The sequence below is a fragment of the Aquarana catesbeiana genome, linkage group LG01 (assembly GCF_042186555.1).
Source record: "Aquarana catesbeiana isolate 2022-GZ linkage group LG01, ASM4218655v1, whole genome shotgun sequence".
Taxonomy (NCBI): domain Eukaryota; kingdom Metazoa; phylum Chordata; class Amphibia; order Anura; family Ranidae; genus Aquarana; species Aquarana catesbeiana.
The window spans coordinates 187,258,944-187,283,958 of NC_133324.1; the positions used below are offsets into that span (position 1 = coordinate 187,258,944).

General features: G+C 43.9%; 1 protein-coding gene across 1 annotated transcript in view; it reads left to right on the plus strand.

Annotated features, from left to right (window-relative positions):
• Positions 1–25,015, plus strand: part of SLC25A46 (solute carrier family 25 member 46) — a 97,099-nt gene that overhangs the window by 17,915 nt on the left and 54,169 nt on the right. Inside the window, exon 2 of the mRNA XM_073624606.1 lies at positions 3,326–3,368. Within this exon, the coding sequence (XP_073480707.1) occupies positions 3,326–3,368 (43 nt within the window). The remainder of the gene's footprint in view (positions 1–3,325; positions 3,369–25,015) is intronic.

The window sequence follows — 25,015 nt, forward strand, 5'->3', positions numbered from 1 at the left end:
TGCTATTCCTCCTGAGTATGGTGATACCACATGTGTGAGACTTTTACACAGCGTGGCCACATACAGGGGCCCAACATGCACGGAGCACCTTCAGGCGTTCTGGAGCACCCAGGCCAATTCTGACATTTCTCTCCTACATGTAAAAATCATCATTTATTAGCTAGAAAATTACTTAGAACCCCAAAACATTATATATGATTTTTTAGCAAAGACCCTACAGAATACAATGGCGGTCGTTGCAACTTTTTATCTCGCACGGTATTTGCGCACCAATTTTTTTAACGCTTTTTTTTGGAAAAAAAACTGTTTTGTGCTTTACAAAAACCAAAACAGTAAAGTTAGCCCAATGTTTTTGCATAATGTGAAAGATGAAGTTACGCCGAGTAAATAGATACCCAACATGTCACCCTTCAAAATTGCACGCGCTTGTGGAATGGCGCCAAACTTTGCTACTCAAAAATCCCCATAGGCGACGCTTTAAAATTTTTTACTGGTTACATGTTTTGAGTTACAGAGAAGGTCTAGGGCCAAAATTATTGCTCTCACTCTACCGATCGCAGCGATACCTCACATGTGTGGTTTGAACACCGTTTTCATATGTGGGCGGGACTTACGTATGCGTTCGCTTCTGCATGCGAGCACACAGGGACAGGGGCGCTTTAAAAATTTTTTTTTTTTTTTTATTGTTCATTTTACTTTATTTATTTTAGTTTGATGCTTTTTTCCAAAAAAAAAAAAAATTTTGACCACTTTTATTCCTATTACAAGGAATATAAACATCCTTGTAATAGGAATATGGCATGACAGGTCCTCTTTACAGTGAGATATGGGGTCAATAAGACCCCATATCTCAGCTCTAGGCTGGGAAGCCTGAAATTAAAAAAAAAAAAAAAAAAGATCCTGGCTTCGATCGTAGCGGTGAGTCGGTAGAAGCACCGCAAGGCAGCGGGAAGGGGGGACGTCCGCTCTCGCCTCCCGTAAGAATGATCAAGCAGTGGAACAGCTGCTATGATCGTTCTCATGGTGTAGGGAATCGCCGGCTGAAAAAGCTGATATCTGAATGATGCCTGTAGCTGCAACCATCATTCAGATATCTCCGCACAAAGTCAAGGACGTTGTATGACGGCCGGCTTGCGGGAAGTGGTTAAAAGGTTTTTTTTTTTTTAACACAAAGTTGTCCATTTATACAATATTTCTACCACATAACATGTACATACCAAAAATTACACCCCAAAATAGATTCTCCTGCTCCTCCTGAGTACGGCGATACCCCATGTGTGAGACTTCCACAGCCTGGCCACATACAGAGGGCGAGTACAGCTGAGCATGGCTCAGCATGGCGGGGTATGGCGGGGGGGCATTGCAGAGTATGGCGGGGGGGCATTGCAGAGTATGGCGGGGGGGCATTGCAGAGTATTGTGGGGGCATTGCAGAGTATTGCACAGCATTGCATAGTAGTGAGGGATGGCTGAGCATGGATGGATGGATGTCTCTGTGCAGCGCTGTGGGCACTACACATCCAGCCCACAGCGCTGCAGACATCCATCCATCCCCCTCCCCGCTCACTGTGTACCGATCGGTACACAGGAGGGGAGGAGAGGAACCGGCGTCATCAGATGACGCCGGTCTGTTTACATGTGATCGCGCCGTCATTTGACGGCTCGATCACATGGTAAATGGCCGCGATTAGCGGCCATTTACCGGGATCCGTGATGCGCCGGGTCCAGGTCACGGATGTGTTCGGGTGCGCCCCAGGGGGCGCGCGAGGGGAATTCTGGGAGGACGTCATAGTACGTCCACCCAGAGTTATCCAACCGCCCTGCAGCCGTCATTCGGCTATGGGCCGGTTGGTAACTGGTTAAAAAGGGTCTAACTGTTAGATTTTATTTATGAGATGAAGGGGGAAAAAAAAAATCGGCCTAAAAAAATCGGTACCATTTGTTGGCCATCAAAAATGAAATAAATATATATGTGGCGCTAACTCATCAAGGCTAAAAAGGTAAAGAATATAAATATAAAAATCTTCCAAATAACTAAAATAATAACACCAATCAGTGTGTAAATCCAAGGCTGATAAATAACATAAGCTAATTACTGAAAACCGTATAGATAGTTGATAATGCTTCAATTTGATAAATGGTGACAAATAGTATTCAATCCAAGTGGATACAAAACAGCAATCCTTAATCTGACGTGTAATAATCAAGTAAATGACAGTAAATTACCCAAAGGTGTAATGTGCATAAAGACAACAATTAAGAGGACTCCTAATGTGACGATAAAGAGGACTAAATCTTAGATGCATCAGTGTCAGATGAATGTGCAATCGGACAAAAAAGTGCAATGTGCATAGAAAACGATAATAAATAATGTGGATATCTAATCGCATATAAACACCATCAAAAATATCATTAAGAAATAATTCATAGGACAATAAAATTCACAGCTCAAAAAATGTATGGAAAAGTGCTCGTGCAATAATATAATCGCATATAAAGACCATCAGAATTAGTGCGTAGGAGAATAAAATTCATAGCCCAAAAAATAAAATAAATGAAAAGGTGCTCGTGCACTAATACCAATAGATGTGCAAATAATGAAATCTGACTAAATAAAATGTCCAAGTTATCGCAAGGATATGTTGGCCATCAGCTGCCAGGACTTCTAAATATCGGCATCGGCCAGAGAAAAACCCATATCGGTCGACTTCTAATATTTATTATAGCAAAAAGTAAAAGATATTGTGTTTTCCCTTTTTTTTTTTTTTTTTTTTTTTTTTTTCAAAATTGTCGCTCTTGTTTACAGCGCAAGAAATAAAAAACGCAGAGGCAATCAAATACCACCAAAAGAAAGCTCTATTTGTGGTGAAAAAAAGGACATCAATTTTGTTTGGGTACAGCATCGCACGACCGCGCAATTGTCAGTTAAAGCAACGCAGTGCCGTATCGCAAAAAATGGCCTGGTCATTGAGCAGTCAAATCTTCCGGGGCTGAAGTGGTTAAAGCCTGTAACTGTGGATAAAAAAGGGCTAGAGATTATAGTGAAATGTTTTGGCAGTGATCCCATTCTTGTTGGCTGGTTTTTCTGTAAATGATAAATACATCGTGCAGCGTGCCATCTACATTACTTTGAGATCCCAGAAAAGTGATTCATAGTCCTCAGTGAGTGAGCATGAGGTCAATTGTCGAAGTGCGTACTTTCCTTGCCGTCTGTTTACGTTTTTAATAGGGAAGTTTTCATGTCTTAACATGGATGTATTTGTCTCTCTGTAAAATTAAAAAATTTTTTTTTTTTTTATTTACCAGTATTTATTTTTCTCTTTCAGATCAGCTAAACAGATTTGCTGGATTTGGTATTGGACTTGCCAGGTAACACTGCCAATGTTTTGTCAGTTATGGTAGTAGTTGGCATATAACCTAATCTTAGGCTGATTTTGGCATTTTTTGTAAATCCTTGCTTTTACAATTTTGTGAGGGCATTTGTACGGTGCTTTAAGATTCCTTTTACTCTAAAGCAGTTTTCAGGCATTTTAGTGCTAAAAATAGTGCTTGAAAACTGCCTCTAATGCCTCTCCGCATCCATTAAAAAGAATGGGCAGCGCTTTGGAAGCTCTGCAACATGGGTGCTTTTAACCCCTCCTTCGGCTGCTAGCGGGGGGGGGGGTGAAAAGCGCTCCACTAGCGGCCGAAAAGCGCAGCTAAAACGACGGTAACGCGCAGCTAAAACGAGCAGCCGCAGTGTGAAGCAAGTCTAAAGCGACCTTAAATCCCCCTATCCTTTACAGCCAGCAGTTGCCATGGTGCTTCACGTGTGATCAGTTCTGACACCAGCCATTGATACCTTGACAGTTCGTTGAGAGCATGCTTGTAAACCCAGAAGTTCAGCATGATGTAAAGGTACGTCGCGGTGCTCGGGGGAACCACCAGCAGTAGAATTACTACTGGCCAGTCAGCAAGTGGTTAAAACTGAACTAAGCCCTCCTATTGTTTTCAGCCAAGGAAGTGGCCATCTTGGTCTCTGTTTGATCTGCAACTGCCATGATGTCGCACATGTGATCAGCTGTGACACCAGCCATTTTATGGTTTGACATTTTAGTTGAGAGCACAACCAAAGTGACAGTTACATTCCCGGCATGTGCAGGGAATGTACAGTGGCTTGCGAAAGTATTCGGCCCCCTTGAACTTTTCAACCTTTTGCCACATTTCAGGCTTCAAACATAAAGATATAAAATTTAAATTTTTTGTGAAGAATCGCCAACAAGTGGGACACAATTGTGAAGTGGAATGAAATCTATTGGATATTTTAAACTTTTTTAGCAATTAAAAAACTGAAAAGTGGTGTGTGCAAAATTATTCGGCCCCTTTACTTTCAGTGCAGCAAACTTACTCCAGAAGTTCAGCGAGGATCTCTGAATGATCCAATGTTGTCCTAAATGACTGATGGTGATAAATAGAATCCACCTGTGTGTAATCAAGTCTCTGTATAAATGCACCTGCTCTGTGATAGTCTCAGGGTTCTGTTGAAAGCGCAGAGAGCATCATGAAGACCAAGGAACACACCAGGCAGGTCCGTAATACTGTTGTGGAGAAGTTTAAAGCTGGATTTGGATACAAAAAGATTTCCCAAGCTTTAAACATCCCAAGGAGTACTATGCAAGCGATCATTTTGAAATGGAAGGAGTATCAGACCACTGCAAATCTACCAAGACCTGGCTGTCCCTCCTAAACTTTCAGCTCAGACAAGGAGAAGACTGATCAGAGATGCAGCCAAGAGGCCCATGATGACTCTGGATGAACTGCAGAGAACTACAGCTGAGGTGGGAGAGTCTGTCCATAGGACAACAATCAGTCGTACACTGCACAAATCTGGCCTTTATGGAAGACTGGCAAGAAGAAAGCCATTTCTCAAAGATATCCATAAAAAGTCTCCTCTAAAGTTTGCCACAAGCCACCTGGGAGACACATCAAACATGTGGAAGAAGGTGCTCTGGTCCGATGAAACCAAAATCGAACTTTTCGGCCGCAATGCAAAACGATATGTTTGGCGTAAAAGCAACACAGCTCATCACACTCAACACACCATCCCCACTGTCAAACATGGTGGTGGCAGCATCATGGTTTGGGCCTGCTTTTCTTCAGCAGGGACAGGGAAGATGGTTAAAATTGAGGGGAAGATGGATGCAGCCAAATACAGGACCATTCTGGATGAAAACCTGTTGGAGTCTGCAAAAGACCTGAAACTGGGACGGAGATTTATCTTCCAACAAGACAATGATCCCAAACATACAGCAAAATCTACAAAGGAATGGTTCACAAACGCTCTCCATCCAACCTCACTGAGCTCGAGCTGTTTTGCAAGGAAGAATGGGCAAGAATTTCAGTCTCTCGATGTGCAAAACTGATAGAGACATACCCCAAGCGACTTGCAGCTGTAATCGCAGCAAAAGGTGGCTCTACAAAGTATTAACGCAAGGGGGCCGAATAATTTTGCACGCCCCACTTTTCATTTTTTTATTAGTTAAAAAAGTTTCAAAAATCCAAAAGATTTCGTTCCACTTCACAATTGTGTCCCACTTGTTGGTGATTCCTCACAAAAAATACAAATTTTATATCTTTATGTTTGAACCCTGAAATGTGGCAAAAGGTTGAAAAGTTCAAGAGGGACGAATACTTTCGCAAGCCACTAACTGTTTTTTGAAACTGTTAAATAGATGGGGTTAGTTCTGCTTTAATGAACATGCAATAGTGCGTTATGTATTGTGTTAACATGCATTGCATTAAAGTGGTTGTGAAGGCGGAAGGTTTGTTATCTTGATGCATTCTGTGCATTAAGATAAAAAGCTTCTGTGTACAGCAGCCTCCCTAACACCTACCTGAAGTTCCTCTCTGTCCAGCGATGTCCACGAGTGTCTCAGCCAGCCAAGATTCTCCCTCCTGATTGGCAGAGACATTGGCTGCCCCTGCTGTCGATCAAAGGCAGCTAGCCAATCAGGAGAGAGGGGGTGGGGCCGGGGCTCTGTGTCTGAATGGAGACACGGAACTGTGACTCGTCTCATGTGCCCCCATAGCAAGCTGCTTGCTGTGGGGGCACTAAACAGGAGGGAGGGGCCAGGAGCACAGAAGAGGGACCCGAGAAGAGAAGGATGTGGGCTGCTCTGTGCAAATCCACTGCAACAGAGCAGGTAAATATAACATGTTTTTTATTTTTACAGGAAAAAAAACAAGACTTCACAATCACTGTAAGGCAGTCCACTGAAATCAATGGACTGACAAAAATTTTCCAGTTTTGCGACGTCACAACATTTTTGCTGCAACGCACTATGGCAGATTGTAGCATATTGCAATTCATCTGTGCTGCCTTAGTGTCATGGGGTGCTGTTCAAAATAAATGGCACTGCAGTGCATCAATGCATGTAACATGCTTTACGTGAACACTTGCATTGCGGCGAGACATAGATGTAAAACGGCCCTAAAAAAGCACTAGATTTACTTTTAATGCACACTCCAAAATAAAGAAAAACTGAAGGTACTGCAGACAGGTTTTTTTTTTTTTTTTTTTCAGACACTAAGGCATATTTATAAAGCATGAGTGTCACAGTCACTGAACATTCACTGCAGATGAATCAATCACTGTAATTTAAAGGCTAGGATCACTTCTAGGAATGTTATATGTTACACCTGTATTTAGGGGGTAACCTGCTGCTAAGCACCCTCTGAGCCCTCTTCCCTGTGACAGTGGGCAGGGTTTCTGCTCCCGTGCAGCCCCTGTCACATTTAAAAATAGGATTTTTTCTACAGCTTACCTGTAAAATCCCCTATATAACCCCTCCTACACAGGAAGTACCTCAGTTTTGTAGCAAGCAATAAACTTCCCAGACAAGAGGGGAGGGATCTCTGTGTCCCGTAAAGTACTCGGAGAAAAGGATTTTACAGGTAAATTGTAGAAAAAAACCTGTTTTCTTTATCGTACATCACGGGTCACAGAGCAGCCATATTAACTAACTGGGACATCCCCAAGCAATGCTTTTGAGGGGAGGGAACCTATTATGACCAAAGAAACACCATCAGAACAACAGGATCTATATTGCTGCCTGCAGTACACTGCGTCCAGATGCAATATCCTCCTGAGTCCTACCATTCACTTGATAAAACCTAGTGACTGTATGCACCAAAGACCAAGTAGCAGCCTAGCAAATCGGAGCCATCGATACTTGATGATGAACTGCCCATGAAGCACTCGCCCTCCTGGTAGAGTGTGCCCTTACTGGAAAAGGCAGGGCCTTACCCCTTAGTCCATACGCCTGAACAATCATTTGGCGAATCCATTGGGAAATGGTCAACTTAGACGCTGCCTGTCCCTTCTTGGCAAAAATTCCGGTTGGGGCCACAAAACCGCCCTATCCTGGTGCAAGATCAAATATATTTTTTTACAGGACAGAGCCACCAATTCCTACACGCTCCTGGCCGATGTCACTGCAACCAAGAAAACAAATTTTCCTGTCAAAAGGGCCAGAGGAAGCTGCCGAATAGGCTCAAAAGGTTGGCTCTGTAAGACCCCCAGGACTAAATTTAAATCCCATGGGCACAGAGGTGGTCTGACCGGGGGGAAGCACACAAATTATCTCCTGAACAAATGTTCGTACTAAGGAGTGAGCAGCAATAGGCCTCTGAAAAAAAATTGCTCCCTATGGTTTCCAATGGCAACCATTCATATTGGTACGACTTCTACTTTGGTCTGACTTTGATGCGAGTTACACAGGCATTCCCTGAAATCGCACAAGTGTGAAAGGGGCCTTAATTGTACTTAAAGCCAGATTAGTTTCTACCCCTTTTTGTAAAAATGCCAGAATTCTCCCGATGATATATCTTTCGGGGATGCCATCTCCTGGCCTCGCACCAGGCAATGTAGGATTTCCTGACTATAGTAGATACTCCCAGAGGCTGGCTTCCTAGCATTTAACATGGTAGACAATACTGGCCCAGAGATGCCCCAGTCTTTTAAAATCCTGGTTTCAATAGCCAAACCATTAAATTTAGAGACCGTAAAGCAGGATGGAATATCGGACCCTGCAAGAGCAGATTCGGACGAAATAGAAGAACCCATGGGTTTCCCACCGCCAATCTTACAATTTGTGAATACCAAGTCCTTCTGAGCCAGACTGGAGCTACTAGAATCACCGGCTTTCTCTCTTCCCAGATCCTGCGCAGTAGCCTTGGCAACAGCTGGATTGGAGGGAAGGCATAGATCGAAGACAACTGATCCCACGGAATTGCTAAGGCATCTGCCCCTAATGCAAGCGGGTCACTGGTTCTGGACACAAAACTGTCTAGTTTCCTGTTGAACCTGGACGCCAGCAGGTCTACATTCGGAACCCCCTATAGACGGCAGAAAAAGATTTGGGGATTTAGGGACCACTCCCCTGGAAACATCTGCTGGCCACTCAAAGTCCACCTGCCTATTTTCCACTCCCAAAATAAACACCGCTGATAGGAAAGGAACAAATTTCTTTATTGTACATCATAGGACACAGAGCCTCAAGTAATTACTTGGTGGTCTTATGGGCCTACCTTCAGGTGTTGACACTGGTATAACCAATTCAGGAAGTTGACTCCCCTATATAACCCCTCCTCCTTCCAGGAGTCCTCAGTTATTTCGCCAGTGTCTAAAGGTGTTGGTCACGAGTGAAGATGTGCTCTGAGGAGCTCCAGGGAGGGATCCATGCTGTATTTAAAAAACCTCCACAACCGGATCCATCCTCGCCACTGAGGCCATAGGCTGGTACCTGGGCCTCGCATTGAAGAACGAAGTTTTGCCTGTAAGCTTCTCTTTGAGAGCTGGACCCTAGGAACCAGGACTCTCTTTGGTTTTTCATATTACCTAAAGTTGTTCCTGAGGAGTGCTATACAGGTCCAAAGGAGCAGAACCCCAAAAAAGTTCCGCCCCAGGGTCCCAGTCTTTGAAGGTTTAACTACGCTGCCTGCCGTGATGGGTGAAAGTTGGATCTGTCTGTTAAATCAGCAGTATCCTGCAGCGAGGATAAGGTAAGGGGAGAAGCCTAGGAACGGTAAAAAGTCCACCTATGCCTTTTTCTCCAAAATATATATATGTATAACTGTATGCCTTAAAATGCCTCCTCTAGAGGGAGTATATTACACTTACCGTACAATGCTTTTTCAGCAGCTCTGTGTCTGGCTATAGCAGCGGGTGTGGTCCCTGCAGCCAGAGGGGTGTTCTTAATTGAACAGATGGTGTTCCTCTTCTGAGGGATCTAAAGGGGTTACAGCAGTAGTTTATGAACATACAAAACCATCCATTTGCATTTTTTTGTATAAAGTCTTCCTTTAAAACTAGGAGCTTAACAAACACTGCTGATAAAAATTCCCCTCCCCCTCCCCTCTCCTCCTGGAGAGGTGTGGTAATAGCTGACACTTATGTGTAATCAGGTTCTCACCTGAGACTTAACACAGACGCTCTCAGTTCATATGCTGAAGACAGAAGTCTGTCACACTAAGACATAGGAGCGCTGGGCATGTAAAGGTGTGTAAACAGGCATTTCCAGCACAGGAAATATTATGGTACTCAGCATCAAAGGCTGATCCTTATGGTGACATTGTTTTCTTTTGCTAAAACTATTGTTCAGCAAATACCATAATTTGTTAAAGTGCCTCTGCTGTTGTGCTTAGCACATTTGATTTCCAGTGTACCACAAAGGTACCAAGGATTCCACCCTCAGGCGCTGGGAACTCCAGTCATGGCTCCACTCCGGAGATACCTGACATGGCAAGCCAAGCCAGGGTGAGTCATTGGAAGCAATTGGTGGTGCAACTGCTTCTCACACTTCAGCCCCTGTGTATGTGACTGAAGATGCATTCTCCTTTGCCCTGTTGGGCTTAGAAGGAAGATTAGCGGCTTTAATCGCATTCTCCATCCAAGAGGATAGGATGCATGCTAGATCCCCCTCCCCCACCTCAAACCCCTTTTTCCAAGGGAACAATGGGCACAGGATGAGGTGTTATCCTCAGGTGATCACGGGGAAAAACAAGCCAAATTTTCCTCTGCGGAGGAAACAACAGTTGATGAACCTTATGCAACCTCACAATCTGACAGATTGATGGTACAAACTCTTACAGAGATGGTTCATTCCACTAATTTATACTACTCCTAACAGAGTAAGCTGAAAGTCCAGGTCCCTTCTTTGTTTTTTGTTTTTTTTTTGTTTAGTTTTTTTTGTTTTTAAAAAAAAAAAAAAAAAAAAACCTTTTACAGCGCTTATTTATGCTGAATGGGATCATCTGCATAAGCATTTTTTCCCTCCAAAGAGTTTCTCAGTTCTCTATCATAGAGGAAAAACTCACAAAGGTTGGAAAGTACCAGCAGTAGACGCTGCGATTTCCAGCATCAATAAAGATGCATAATTGCTTAAGCATCTAATAGATAAGGAGTTGGAATTTTTTTGTTAAAATCCTCCTACCAATGGCTCCATGTTTCGCCATAGATGCCATAAAAGACCCTATCCACCAGGCGTCTAGCCTTGCGCTTGTGCTAAAACACATGCTTAGGACCCTGTGGTTAAAAGGGTTGGTCAGCCGAAGCATCTTGCAAATAAGGGTGTCTGACTAGTTTCCCTTTTCATTGGGGAAGGTTTGGTGAAATGCATCCAAATGATTTCTAGCAGTAAAGCTCTTTTGTCCAGTAGAAGGTATAAATGTCCTTTTATTTAAAGTGAAGCAACAACAGCTCACAGGTTAAGTACTCTGACGGCCAGTGCAGCCATGGGAGACTTCCTGACAGACATGGGTTCACATCCACATGTTGGCGTTCACTAGTGAAGGAGCCACTCCTCACCGGTTAACTACTCTGATGGTCAGCGTAGCCATGGGAGGCTTCCACCGTCAGACTCTAGGGCATGATTTCCAAGAAATACTGTTCAGATTTGTGCGACTTCAAGGTAGTCCCTGCACTGCTTTGGTACCACTTTGATGCGACTTGAGGTTCATAAACCTCTAGAATACACAGGCATTGTTTCCTGTCGCATCAAAATCGCGCCCCGACGTATTCTCGGCGGCAAAGGATTACAGTAAAATCACGCAACTTTGGGGTTGCAATAGTGGAAACTGAGCCTAAGCGGAGAAAATATTCAGCCCCTGTATACATGATTGAAGATGCGTTTTTCCTCTGCCCTGCAGGGCCTAGAAGGAAAATTAGCGATTTTAATCGCATCCGCTATCCAAGGATGAGAAGCGTGTTAGTTCCCCCTCCCCCACCTAAGATCCCTTATCAAGGGAACAGTGGGTAGAGGATGACGGATTACCCTCAGTTAATCGGGAAGAAAGGCAAACCGAGTACTCCTCTGCAGAGGAGACATCTAGAGTTGAACTTTTTTTCAGCCTCGCAATCTGAGAAATTGCTGGTACAAACCTCTTAACAGAGATGATTTGTGCCTCTTTCAAGCTATCTCTAGTAGAGTCAGCTGATCGTTCTGTTTTTTTCTTAGGTTCCTTGGAACCTTCACTGCCTTTTTCATGTGTTACCTGTACATGTACAGAGCCACGCAGAAATTCAACAGATCCATTCTAGATCTAAAAGAATCTAAATCAGTTCCTGAAGATCTGCTCCTTTTTATGGAGTCGATCAAGTCAGTAGTTTCTATCCTGCAAGGAGGAAAACTTCTGGCGCCTATCTGCATCAGGAATGCATATCTGCATGTCCATATATTTCCCGCTCACCAAAGGTTTCTGCGGTTCGAAGTAGAACAGCAGCATTTCAGTTTATAGCCTTGCTCTTCGGGCTAGCTACAGCACCTCGAGCGTTCACAAAGGTGCTAGCCCCACCTGTAGCCAGGTCAAGGGCACAGGGCTTAAACTGTCTTGGCATACCTAGATGATCTATTGCTAATAGACCAATCGCTGTTCGGAGTAAGGTGTACGCATTACAACCAGTTACCTGGAAAGGTCTGGGTTGCATTCTCAACCTAGTAAAGACTCCATTAATATCGCTAAAAAAGGGCTGCAGTATTTGGGTCTGATCATAGATACAGCCCAGAAAAAGGGTCTTCTTGCCGAGGAAAAAAAAAAAAAACACCACTCTATGAAAGAGTTGGTGCGGATGGTCAGGTCAAAAGGAGGTCCCTCCATTCAACTTTGCATGAGGTTGTTAGAAAGGATGGTGGCTTCATTTGAAGCAGTTCCCTTTGCCCAGTTCCTTTCGAGACTGTTGCAAAACGGTATTCTAGTTTCTTGGAACAAAACGATCCAAGCTTTGGACTTGCCAATGCGGCTGTCCCCAAGGGTGTCCCAAACCCTCAATTGGTGGTTACTAAAGAATGTCCTATAGGGTAAATGCTTCAAATCACTTTTCTGGAAAATGGTAATGACAGAGAAGACAACTGTCCAAGGACAGTGTTCAAGAACCAAAAGAGCCTTGCCCATCGTCATCCTAGAGATTCGGGCAGTGTGTCTGGCTCTAAAAGCCTGGACTTCCAGGTTAAGGGATTGGTCCGACAGGATCCAATCCGTCAATGCCACGGCTGTGGCCTATATCAATCACCAAAAGGGGCACCAAGAATCTCTCAGTGCAGAGAGAAGTGAACTAGATTCTAACTTGGGCAGAAAGAAATATTCCGTGCCCATCGGCAGTCTTCATTCCGGGAATAGAGAATTGGCACGTGCACTACATGTGCCGCCAGCAGATTATTCCCAGGGGAATGGTCAATTCACCCCGACATGTTTCGGGCTGTTTGTCAAGGATGGGGGACTCCGGATGTAGATCTTCTAGCATCCAGTGCAACATAAAGTTAGTCAACTTTGTGTCCACAAGAAAGGATCCGTTCGCATGCAGAACAGATGCGTTGATGATAGTGTGGGATCAGCTTTTACTGATCTATGCATTTCCCCCTATTCAGTTGCTGCCTTGACTTCTTTGCAGGATCAAGCTGGAAAGAAAACCGGTAATTCTGGCAGCACCAGCATGGCCCAGAAGGTCATGGTATGCAGAGGTCGTAAAGATGGCAGTGGAGGATCTGCGGTCCCTTCCACTAAGGCCAGACCTGCTCTCACAGGGGCCGATATTCCATCCTACTTTAGGAATGCTAAATTTAACGGCCTGGCTATTGAGACCCACATTCTGAAAAGATGTGGGCTTTCCAGGGCAGTTATTTCTACTTTAATGCTAGGGAGCCAGCTTCTAGAGCTATATATTATAGAGTCTGGAAAGCTTATGTTTTCTGGTGTGAATACAAGGGTTGGCACCCTAGGAGATATATTAGAGGCAGAATTCTTGCCTTTCTACAAGTAGGCGTGGAGATGAAGTTGGCCCTGAGTACTATTAAGGGCCAAGTCTCAGCCTTATCAATTTTATTTCAAAGATCACTTGCTACGCATTCTTTAGTCCGGGGTTTCATCCAAGGAGTGATGCGGATTAATCCGCCAGTTAAATCACCCTTAAGCCCTTGGGACTTGAATTTAGTTTTGTCAGTGTTACAAAAACCGCCATTTGAACCATTACAGCATGTTCCCTTAGTCCTTCTGACTAGGAAGCTGATATTTTTGGTTAATATATCCTCAGCAAGGATGGTTTCAGAATTGGCTGCTCTTTCCTGTAAAGAGCCATATTTGATTATTCATGAGGACAGAGTGGTGTTACGCCCTCGTCCAGGCTTTTTGCCAAAAGTGGTTTCAGGCTTTCATCTGAATGAAGATATTGTCCTGCCATTGTTTTTTGCAAAACCATGTTCCAAGGAAGAAAAGTCACTACATTGTCTTGATGTGGTGAGAGCAGTGAAGATCTATTTAAAGAAAACTGCTCAGATTCATAAGACTGATGTCTTATTTATTTTGCCAGAGGGTCCTAAAAAAGGACAGCAGCGTCAAAATCCACTGTGGCTAAGTGGATTTGGCAAGTTATATTTCGAACTTATGATTTAAAGGGAAGATTCCCCCTTTTCAAGTTAAGGCGCACTCTGCCAGAGCGGTTGGTGTTTCTTGGGCAGTGCGTCACCAGTCCTCCATGTCTTAGATCTGCAAGGCCGCAACTTGGTCTTCAGTGCATACATTTACAAAATTTTATCAAGTAGATGTAAAATGGAATGAGGATATCACCTTTGGGCGCAGTGTGCTGCAAGCAGCAGTATAATTCCTCAAGGTCTGGGGGTGCCCTACGGGTTGTGTCTCCCTCCCCTCCAGTAGCATTGCTATGGAACATCCCACCAAGTAATTACTTGAGGCTCTGTGTCCTATGATGTACGATAAAGAAAATAGGATTTTTAAAACAGCTTACCTGTAAAATCCTTTTCTTGGAGTACATCATAGGACACAGAGCTCCCGCCCCTCTGTTTTATGGGGTGGGGTGGGGTGAGTATATTGCTTATATTGCATGGCTACAAAAACTGAGGACTCCTGGAAGGAGGAGGGGCTATATAGGGGAGTCAACTTCCTGTATTGGTTATACCAGTGTCAACACCTGAAGGTAGGCCCATTACCCACCAAGTAATTACTTGAGGCTCTGTGTCCTATGATGTACTCCAAGAAAAGTATTTTACAGGTAAGCTGTTTTAAAAATACTATTTTTTCTGCCCAGTTTAGCATGCAATCCACTTCCTTCTGGGCTATCTGACTCCTGGTGCCTCCCTGGTTATTGATATATGCCACAGCCGTGGCTCGGTCAGACTGGACCCTCACAGGACATCCCTGTAGTCTGGAAGTCCAGAAGCTTAGGGCCAAGTGAGCTGCCCGAATCTCCAAAATGTTGATGGGAAAGCTCCTCTCCTTCCAGGACCACCCTCCCTGGACGATGGCCTCCTCTAGGCCTGCCCCCCCATCCAGAAGGACTGGCGTCTGTTGTCACCACCCTCCAGACCACAGGTAAAATTGACTTTCCTTTTTCCAGATTCTTGTCTATCAGCCACCAACTGAGACTGACGCACTTTCAGCCAAAGAGACATGTGCCAATACAGAGCCTGGACAGTCTTGTTCCAGACAGACAGAATGTTGTTCTGTAGTTGTCTGGAGTGGAATTGTGCATAAGGGACTGCTTCGAATGAAGACACCATTTTCCCCAGTAGCCTCATGCACAGGCGAATGGAGGGATATTTTCTCCTCCTTAATGACCTGGACAAGGTTTTTCATGGCTCTGATCTTTAGTGGTGGCAAAAATACTTTTGCCTTTACCGTGTCTAATATCAACTCCAGATACTCTAGGTGCTGAACCAGCTGCAGGGCCGATTTTGACCAGTTCAGAACCCAACCCAGGCGTTCCAAGAATTGAACCGCCCGGGTTACATTCTGCCCCAGGTCTAGAACCATTTGATCTATCAATAATAGATCGTCCAGGTATTCTGCAACCGATATTCCCTATGTTCTTAGAATTGCCAACACCGGAGCCAGTACCTTTGTGAATACATGTTGGTTGCCTACTGTGAATCGTAGAAACCTTTGATGAGATCTGCAGATTGGCACATGTAGGTATGCATCCTTGATGTCTATGGATGCCAAAAATTCCTTTCCGTGCAAGCAGGCTACGATTGACCGCATTTGACTCCATTATTCAGAGCCTTGAGATCCAGAATAGGCCTCACATCTCCATTTGGCTTTGGGACTATAAAAAGATTTGTGTAAAAGCCCCTGAACCTCTGAAATCATTCCTTGTGACCTTAGATGATCTATTGCCTGAAAAAAAGGACTTTTTCTTTACCAGATTAGTGGGGAAGTTGGATCTTAAGAACCGGGAGGAGGGAAGCCCCCGGAGTTCTATTTTGTACCCCTGAGACACAGTAGAAATAACCCACTTGTCTCGAGTCACTTCTTCCAAGGCGTCTGAGATATCTAATAGCCTCCCCCCCACCCATATGAGTGGGGGCGCCCCTTCATAAGGAGGGTTTGGGACTGGATTTAGGGGGCCTTTGGGCCCAGGGCTTCTGGCCTTGCCCTTGAGGCTTTTCTTTAGACCTGGACGGCTAAAGCCGTCAAAACTGCCTGAAATTTAAAGTGCTGGGTACTGAAGCACTAGACACCTTAAAGGAAGGTCGTCTGCTCCTTTTCTTAACTGGTAGAAGCACACATTTACCCCCTGAAATCTTCTGGATATATTTATCCAGATCTTCTCCAAATGGCCACTCCCCATGAAATGGGAAACCAGCTAATAATCTCTTGCAGGTAACTGACCTTTTTTTTTTTTTTTTTTTTTTTTTTTTTTTAAACCAAAGAATCCTGCGCATATGTACTGATAGAAGGACAAACCAGGACACCTGTTGTATGGAATCTTTAAGAGCATCAACTGCAAAACATAAGGCACAAGATAACTTTGCCAATTCCTCAGCAGACACCCCCTGATCGGGGACACTCTTAGCTACCTGCTTAACCTGGTCCTTTAAAGACTGACAGATACCTATAGCTGCCACAGCCGGTTGTGCAGCAGACCCAGCAATAGCAAATGAAGCCTTTAATAAAGATTCCAATTTTTTATCTGCTGGATCCTTAAACACCTGGGTATTATCTACAGGACAGGTAAGACTCTTATTCACAGAAGAAATGGCAGCGTGCACCGACGGCATACTCCATTTCCTTATAAATTTTTCCTCCATGGGATACAAAAGTACAAACCTTTTTAGGAGGAATAAAAAGCTTATCGGGGTGATTCCAGTCAGCCTACACAATCTGCTCTAGCAACGGATGCAAGGGGAAGGCCTGCAAACTCTGTGGAGGAGGAAGAGAGCCTAAAGATTTAGTTGGAAACCTCAGAGTCCTCTACAGGCGGCAATTTAAATCCTGATCGGACTATCTCCGTGAGGGACTGGATTAACAGTGTCTGGGATTGAGAGGCTGAAAATGGTTCTTCAGTACCTGACTCCTGAGAAGTGTAGTCCGTGGCCTGACTTTAATCCCAGTCATTTACCGCCACTTCTTCCACATCTTCTGCCCAATCCTGTTCCAATGCAGGTGGGGGCTCAGGTGAAGGGGCTCTATCCCGTTTCCTTCCACCTTGGGAAACTGAAGTAATCATACCTGCCAACGTTCCCTCCAGCCCAGCTAAAGCTGATGCTAAGTCGTCCTTTGTGACGTAGGTTGAGGCAGAAGCATTAGATGTCGCTACAATGCCTGACAACCGTGATGGCTCAGACTGCCCAGTTGCCTCAGGTCTTTCAGGAGAGTTAAATACAGCAGATATATGGCTAGAATCCTCTGCTAATGATGGTGGCGCCCCTTCCTCCTATGCCTCTTCCACTCCTCTTCCGGGAAGACATGCCTGAGACAAAAAAAAACGAGGTATCAAAAAAAAAACCCTTATGCACTCAACCGTCCTGCAAAATACTGCACCCAATCTTTGCAGTACACAACTCTTACAGGACCTGCAATGACCCGGTCCATCCACCCACAGTGAATCGCTTGCCTAGCTGATGCCAGTCTGTGTCCCTTCCAGCCTGCTCACAGGAGAATAAGCCGGGAACACCTCCTAAATATGGCCACTTCTGCCCCTACTGGGCATGTCCGACGTGCACACTCTTACCACGTGCACACTTGTAGCGTCCCCCACACCTCTTACAACGTTTACCAATCCCGCCGCAGGACTCTGCTTAAAAAGCTAGACTCCAATCTTCCCCCATCATGGCAGGGTTCTGTCTCTTGGACCTTCAAGAATTTGAATTTTGACCCTTGAATTTGGGGCCACTCCCTTGGACCTGTAGAGCACCCTGCCGGATCTCCTTTGGAGTTTTTTTTAATAAGGGTCCGGATCCCAGGGTCCAGTGGCTAAAGGGTCACATTATAGGCAACACCTTGTAGTCTTCTATGTAATTGAGGTTCGTGTATCACCGTCCGGATGGATTCAATTTATATAGTCCCTTAAATCCTTTAGGATCTGTTTCCTGGACCATACTATTAGCTAGATCATGGAGAGCTTCTCCAACCATGACCATCACTGAGGTACTTCCTGTGTAGGAGGGGTTATATAGGGGAGGACTACCGGTCTTTACTTGATTTGCCAGTGTCCATTCACCTATAAGTGGCGTATAATCCAGTTATTTATTATGGCTGCTCTGTGTCCCGAGATGTACGATAAAGAAATCAGTTTTGCCCACACAGCTGCATCATTCATTCACAGAGGTCTGTGAATGAATAAACTACAAGTCCCGTCCTTCACTGCAGCAAACAGACTTGTCGTTGTCAATGGACTACAAATGCGCTGATCAGCACACACATAGTCCATTGACACTTCCTGCAGCTATAACAGACAGCCTGTGCAGGTAGGGGCAGAAAGCCGGAGGAAATGTCTGCAGGAGCCTGACCTTGCACCCTCGATCTGCTGATCATTGGTGAAATATTTTGCAGGCTCCAGTGAAAAAAAAAAATAAATGCACTTTTTATTTCCTGTAAAAATATGTGTTATTAGTGAATTTAGCCTTTAAAACGCATGTACATGGATGATGCACCTGCATAATGTTTTTTATAACTCTTTTTTTTTTTTATAAGTTTTATAACTTTTATATATTTTGGAACTGTTATGTATACCCCTTTGTGTAGGAGACTGACTGTGCATTGTTTGTTGCCTAAATATATTGGCTGGGGCTGCACATACAATTTCAATTGCTTAGTAAATGCTTTAACCTGTTGACAACTGCCTCATTAGAAATCAATGCGTTGTAAAAAAAAAAAACGTGGCGAAAAATAATTACAATAAATTTAAATACTCATGATGACTGTAGTTGCACAAGCATACCTACACTTAAAATGCTGAAAGCTTGTATTACGTAGCCCTTGGCTGTTTGCCAGACTGATGAAACAATCTGCGATGAGCATGGAGGCATGTCTGCTGGCTCACTTACCCAAAACTGCTTTTTCAGGACAGAAGCTGCTTGTATCCCAAGAACAGGATTGCTTTAGCGTGAACCTAATCATTTGCCTATTCGACGCAAAGTAACAGGTTCTCTCGATAACCCACCTCCTCTGTTAGGCTCTGTTCACACCTATGCGTGTGTGCCGTGCCTGCGTTTCCAGCAGAAAAAGGTGCATGCACCTTTTTCAAAACATGACCTGCAGGGAAATCACATGGTCATTTTCTCTGCTGGTGGTTGAATCGCAGCGAAACCTGCAGCCACCCACATAGATACAGTTGTGCTTATAAGTTTACATACCCTGGCAGAATTTACGATTTCTTGGCTATTTTTCAGAGAATATGAATAACACAAAAAAACCTTTTTCTTTCACTTATGGTTAGTGTTTGGCTGAAGCCATTTATTATCAAGCAACTGTGTTTACTCTTTTTAAATCATAATGACAACAGAAACTACCCAAATGACTCTGATCAAAAGTTTTGATACCCCAGTTCTTAATACCGTATATTGTCCCCTTAACATCAATGACAGCTTGAAGTCTTTTGTGGTATTTGTGGATGAGGCTCTTTATCTTCTCAGATGGGAAAGCTGCCCATTACTCTTGGCAAAAAGCCTCCAGTTCCTGTAAATTCTTGGGCTGTGTTGCATGAACTGCATGTTTGAGAGCTCCCCAGAGGGGCTCAATGATATTGAGGTCAGGAGGTCACTTTATTCTGCTGTAGCCAATGACAAGTCGACTTGGCCTTGTGTTTTGCATCCTTCTCATGTTGGAATGTCCAAGTACGTCCCATGCACAGCTTCCTGGCTGATGAATGCAAATGTTCCTCCAGTATTTTTTGATAACATACTGCATTCATCTTGCCATCAATTTTGACCAAATTTCCTGTGCCTTTTGTAGCTAACACACCCCAAAACATCAGCGATCCACCTCCGTGTTTCACAGTAGGAATGGTGTACCTTTCATCATAGGCCTTGTTGACTCCTCTCCAAATGTAGCGTTTATGGTTGTGGCCAAAAAGCTCAATCTTGGTCTCATCACTCCAAATGACTTTGTGCCAGAAGTTTTGAGGCTTGTCTCTGTGCTGTTTGGCGTATTGTAAGTGAGATACTTTGTGGCATTTGCGTAGTAATGGCTTTCTTCTGGTGACTCGACCATGCAGCCCATCTTTCTTCAAGTGCCTCTTCTTGAAACAGCCACGTGTTATACCCTAAATATGGGTTGGCCTTTTAAATTGAATCACTGGGCAAATTTTGGATAGTGGGAAAGGGTTGCAACAAAGAAGGAAGAGAAGGGAGCTGGTCTTGAGTATAAGTTTATTGGTAATAATTTGAAATGCAATCAGGCACTTGTGAGAAGGTGATCAGGGTTAGCAACAACAGATGTGGAAAGTGGTGAGTCAGTGAAATGGTAAGTGGGCTCTGCAGTCCAGAGCAAGTGAAGGCAACAAGCAGCGTCCATAAAGATCTCTAAGATGAAATCTGCAAGGAGGTGAAGCAGGGCTGTGGCAACAGATGTGAGACTCAGCAGTAAGTGACAGCCGGGGAGTGGCTTATACAGTCCAGGACCAGTGCAAGCAACAAGCAGCGTCCTCAGAGTATGCTCATGGCCTCGGAAGTAAACCTAATGTCTGGCAATATAAGGCAATACATTTTGAAACCCTTTCTCAAGCCTGGAATGAGAATTGTGAAAAGTATTCTTATATGTGTGAAAAATTGGCAAGTTTGGTGGTGCATTGTTAGATAGACAATTGGTTTAGGCGATCGTAGCTGCATTAGTTCTCTTATAACAAGAACAATTACCGTATATACTCGAGCAAATGCCGAGTTTTTCAGCATGTTTTTTAGGCTGACCCCCCCACTTGGCTTATACTCGAGAGAGGGTCCCACTTAAGAAAAAAAGTCCTGAAAAAGGGGCTGGGCTGTCCCGCTGGGTGCCGCACATGCTGTGTGTCAGATCTGAATTGCTGTGCAACCACTGTAACGATGTCCCGCCTCCTAGACTGCCTCTTGTGATAGACGGCACACTAATCCAATGATAGGAATCATTGTGCCGTGTGTCATAGGAGGCGGGACATCGTTACTGCGGCTGCACGGCGATTCAGATCCAGCTCTGACACACATCATGACATCTCATTACCAAGCACTGGTAGGCTGTACCTGATGGGGGGCTGGTAGGCTGTACCTGATGGGGGGCTGGTAGGCTGTACCTGATGGGGGGGCTGGTAGGCTGTACCTGATGGGGGGGCTGGTAGGCTGTACCTGATGGGGGGGCTGGTAGGCTGTACCTGATGGGGGGGCTGGTAGGCTGTACCTGATGGGGGGGCTGGTAGGCTGTACCTGATGGGGGGGCTGGTAGGCTGTACCTGATGGGGGGGCTGGTAGGCTGTACCTGATGGGGGGGCTGGTAGGCTGTACCTGATGGGGGGGCTGGTAGGCTGTACCTGATGGGGGGGCTGGTAGGCTGTACCTGATGGGCGCTGGTAGGCTGCTTGTCATGAGCACTGATAGGCTGTACATGATGGGGGGGCTGGTAGGCTGTACCTGATGGGCGCTGGTAGGCTGCTTGTCATGAGCACTGATAGGCTGTACATGATGGGCACTGGCAGGCTGCATGTCATGGGCACTGATAGACTGTTCATGATGGGCACTTTTGAAATTTACCAGTAGCTGTTGCATTTCCCACCCTAGGCTTATACTCGAGTCAATACGTTTTTTCCCACTTTTTTTGTGGTAAAATTAGGTGCCTCGGCTTATATTCGGGTCGGCTTACACTCGAGTATATACAGTATGTAATGTCATACTTTGCACTAAAATTCAAATTCTCAGGACAAGCTTTTGGGGAGTACCCCCCTTCATCTAAGCTCCAAGCAGTGTTACAGAGAATTGGCAAATTTAAAAAACATTAAAAAATAAATGGTCACATAGCGTAGGCTACTAAAACATTAACCACAATGTGGTATATCTAAATTGTAATAATAAGAGCTAAAACAATCATAATACTGCTGGTGAATTTACATTGATAAGTTTTTATTGATGAAAAAATACATGTTATTGCACAATTCTACCACTAGAGGGAGATGTGTTGTAATGTATTTCTAAAAACTACATCAATGAAACCGCGTAACAACACACTTAAAAAAGGATGACCTGTAGTACCAAAGATTGGGAGGAAATAGTCAGATTCCACTGACGCTTGTGTGATTTCCCAAGCATCTATTGTTGCACAACAATGGAAATCACATTATTCTTTATGGTGCCCATTCACATTAATGCAACATGGTGCAGTGCGATTTATTTTTTATTTTATTTTTTCTTGAAAGGGTACAAATGCTTCTTTGGTAAAGCAATGTGTGCTCCATAGACTTCACTGGGAGCTCATGAAAAGTGCATAAAAAAAACAAAAAAAAAACGTGCATGTGTTTTGGCAGTGTTTCTGTTTAGTAACCAGTTTCCTCCTACAAAAAACATGTCAACTCATGTAAAAATACAAAAACGCACAGAAAAACGCATGACTATGCAGAAGCACTAATATGAACCTAGGCTAATAAAGCCTAGTAGCTGTTATCGGCACGGCAATGCATTTTGATATTTTGGTGCACATGTGAGTCAATATTTGTGATTCTGTGAAGGAAAAATATATGAAATGCAAAAGTTATGAACGGAGTATAAAGATGACATGAAATACAGGAGAAGTAAAGCAAATTAACCACTTGCCGACCGGCTCACGGCGATATATGGGTACGGGTATATATATGGGTTTTTTAAGGGCGAATAGCAGGCGCGCCCGCTGCATGGCGGGGAATCCGATGCGCGTGGTCGGCGGCGATCGCACACGTGATCGCGTGCACGAGAGCAGGAACAGGGATTTGTGTGTTAAACACACAAATCCGGTTCTGTCAGGAGAGAAGAGATATATCATATCGTTGTTTGTTCCTACTAAGTGGGAACAACGATATGTCTCCTCCCCCAGTCAGTCCTATCCCCTCAGTTAGAACACACCTGGGGAATGCACATTTAACCCCTTGATCGCCCCCTAGTGTTAATCCCTTCCCTGCCAGTGACATTTACACAGTAATCAGTGCATTTTTATATCAGTGATCGCTGTGTAAATGTCAATGGTTCCAGAAATGTTTCAGAAGTGTCCGATCTGTCCACCGCAATGTTGCAGTACCGCTAAAAATTGCAGATCACCGCCATTACTAGTAAAAAAAAAAAATAAAAAATTATAATAAAAATGCCATAAATCTTTCCCATAGTTTGTATAACTTTTGCGCAAACCATTCAATAAACGCTTATTGTGATTTATTTTTATTTTTTATTTTTTAACCAAAACTATGTAGAAGAATACATATTGGCCTAAACTGAGGAAGAAATTTTGTTTTTTAAAAACATTTTTGGGAATATTTATTATAGCAAAAAGTAAAAAATATTGTTTTTTTTTCTTTTCAAAATTGTCACTCTTTTTTTGTTTATAGAGCAAAAAATAAAAACCGCAGAGGTGATCAAATACCACCAAAAGAAAGCTCTATTTGTGGGGAAAAAAAAGGACGTCAATTTTGTTTGGGTACAACGTCGCACGACTGTGCAATTGTCAGTTAAAGCGCTGCAGTTCCGTATAGCAAAAAATGGCCTGGTCATTAAGCAGCCAAATCTTCCGGTCTGTAAGTGGTTAAAATAATCTTGACAGCTAATCTATGAAATCTCTCAGCTAAGAAAAAACAAGGGAGGAGTAGATTCTTTAAAGTAGTATTTAATCCAGAAACAGAAAAATTATATATTTTAGTTTACCAGTTCTTAGATGTGGCGACTGACTTTTTTTCCTTTTTTTTTTTTTTAAATATTTTTGGGGGTTTTATACTATTTTAACTCTCAGATCTTTGGAGGATTTATTGTGTTTCTGTACAATTTGGCGTGGGGCACTATGATCTAAGATCTCCTTCTCGAGGAGTCAGCAATGGTCCCCAAATCTGGAGGTTCTGATTATACATTCAACATAAAGGAGTAGAGTTGCACCGATACCGTCGTCTTATTGGCGAGTACAAGTATCGATACTTTCGGTACTCACCAGTACCGATTACTGTGCAAAACTAGCAAATCAGGACCGCTGGAGGTGCTCACAGGGCTTGAGGAGAAGTTCCAGGACCCCGTGGGTATAGGGCGGAAGTGGTGTCAGCTTGGAGGTAGGCCGCCTCTACATCTCCTCCAGCAGCCTTGATTTGCTACCATCGGGGGACCGGGACACCTACCGTATGTAGATTATTTGGCCAAATATGTACTGTGAGTTCTAACATTTTTTTTTTTTTAAAAACTGCCCACTAGATGGCGCTTTAATCCCTTTCTATACATACACACACACATAGGAACATTGGGGGGAATTGTATGCAATTTGGACAGGAATCGCACTGCATTCCTGTTTTAAATTACATGCATTTCTTTGCAGTGCGATTTGAGCCCAATCATTTTATATGGACGCAAATTGCACCGCAAAGTATCAGTTTTGGTATTGGGAGCGTTTGGTCCGAGTACTGATAATCGCCCACATGCTTGGTATAGACATTGGTATCAGTGCATCCTTGTAAAGGAGACATGTTAGACAATAAACAAACTCTATGGAACTCTTAAAGGATTGGTAAACCCTATTTTTTTTTCCCTTTTAAAAAAAACAGGTTTATACTTGCGTGCTCTGTACAATGGTATTGCACAGAGAGGCCCAGAACCTCCTTTTCTGGGGTCCGCCGGTAGCACTGCCAGCTCCTCCGCTTCTGTGTATGTGCCATCATAGCAAGCTGCTTGTTATGGGGGCAGACGTGAGTTCGCTCCCACGCCGGGCTGTGTGCGTCCATAGACAGACACAGCGTAGATTGGCCCCGCTCACTGGTTTTGACTGACAGCAGCAGAAGCCAATGGCTCCTGTTGCTGTCAGAGCTTCCAGTGAGATCAAGAAGAGGACAGAAGAGCTGCAACAAATGGGCACAGTGCTGGATTGAGAATGGGGGGCTAGGGGGAGCAGAAAATGCATTAAGGCAAAATGCCTTTAGAACCACCTTTTTAATGTTGTATTCTTTATTACTACTTCTATTTTTTTTTTTTTTTGTCTGTAGTTTTTTTACTTACTAATATTTGGGGCTTTTCCTCAAATGAATCTGTCTGGGAGGTAACGTTCAGTGGAACAGCATTTAAAATTAACCTGAG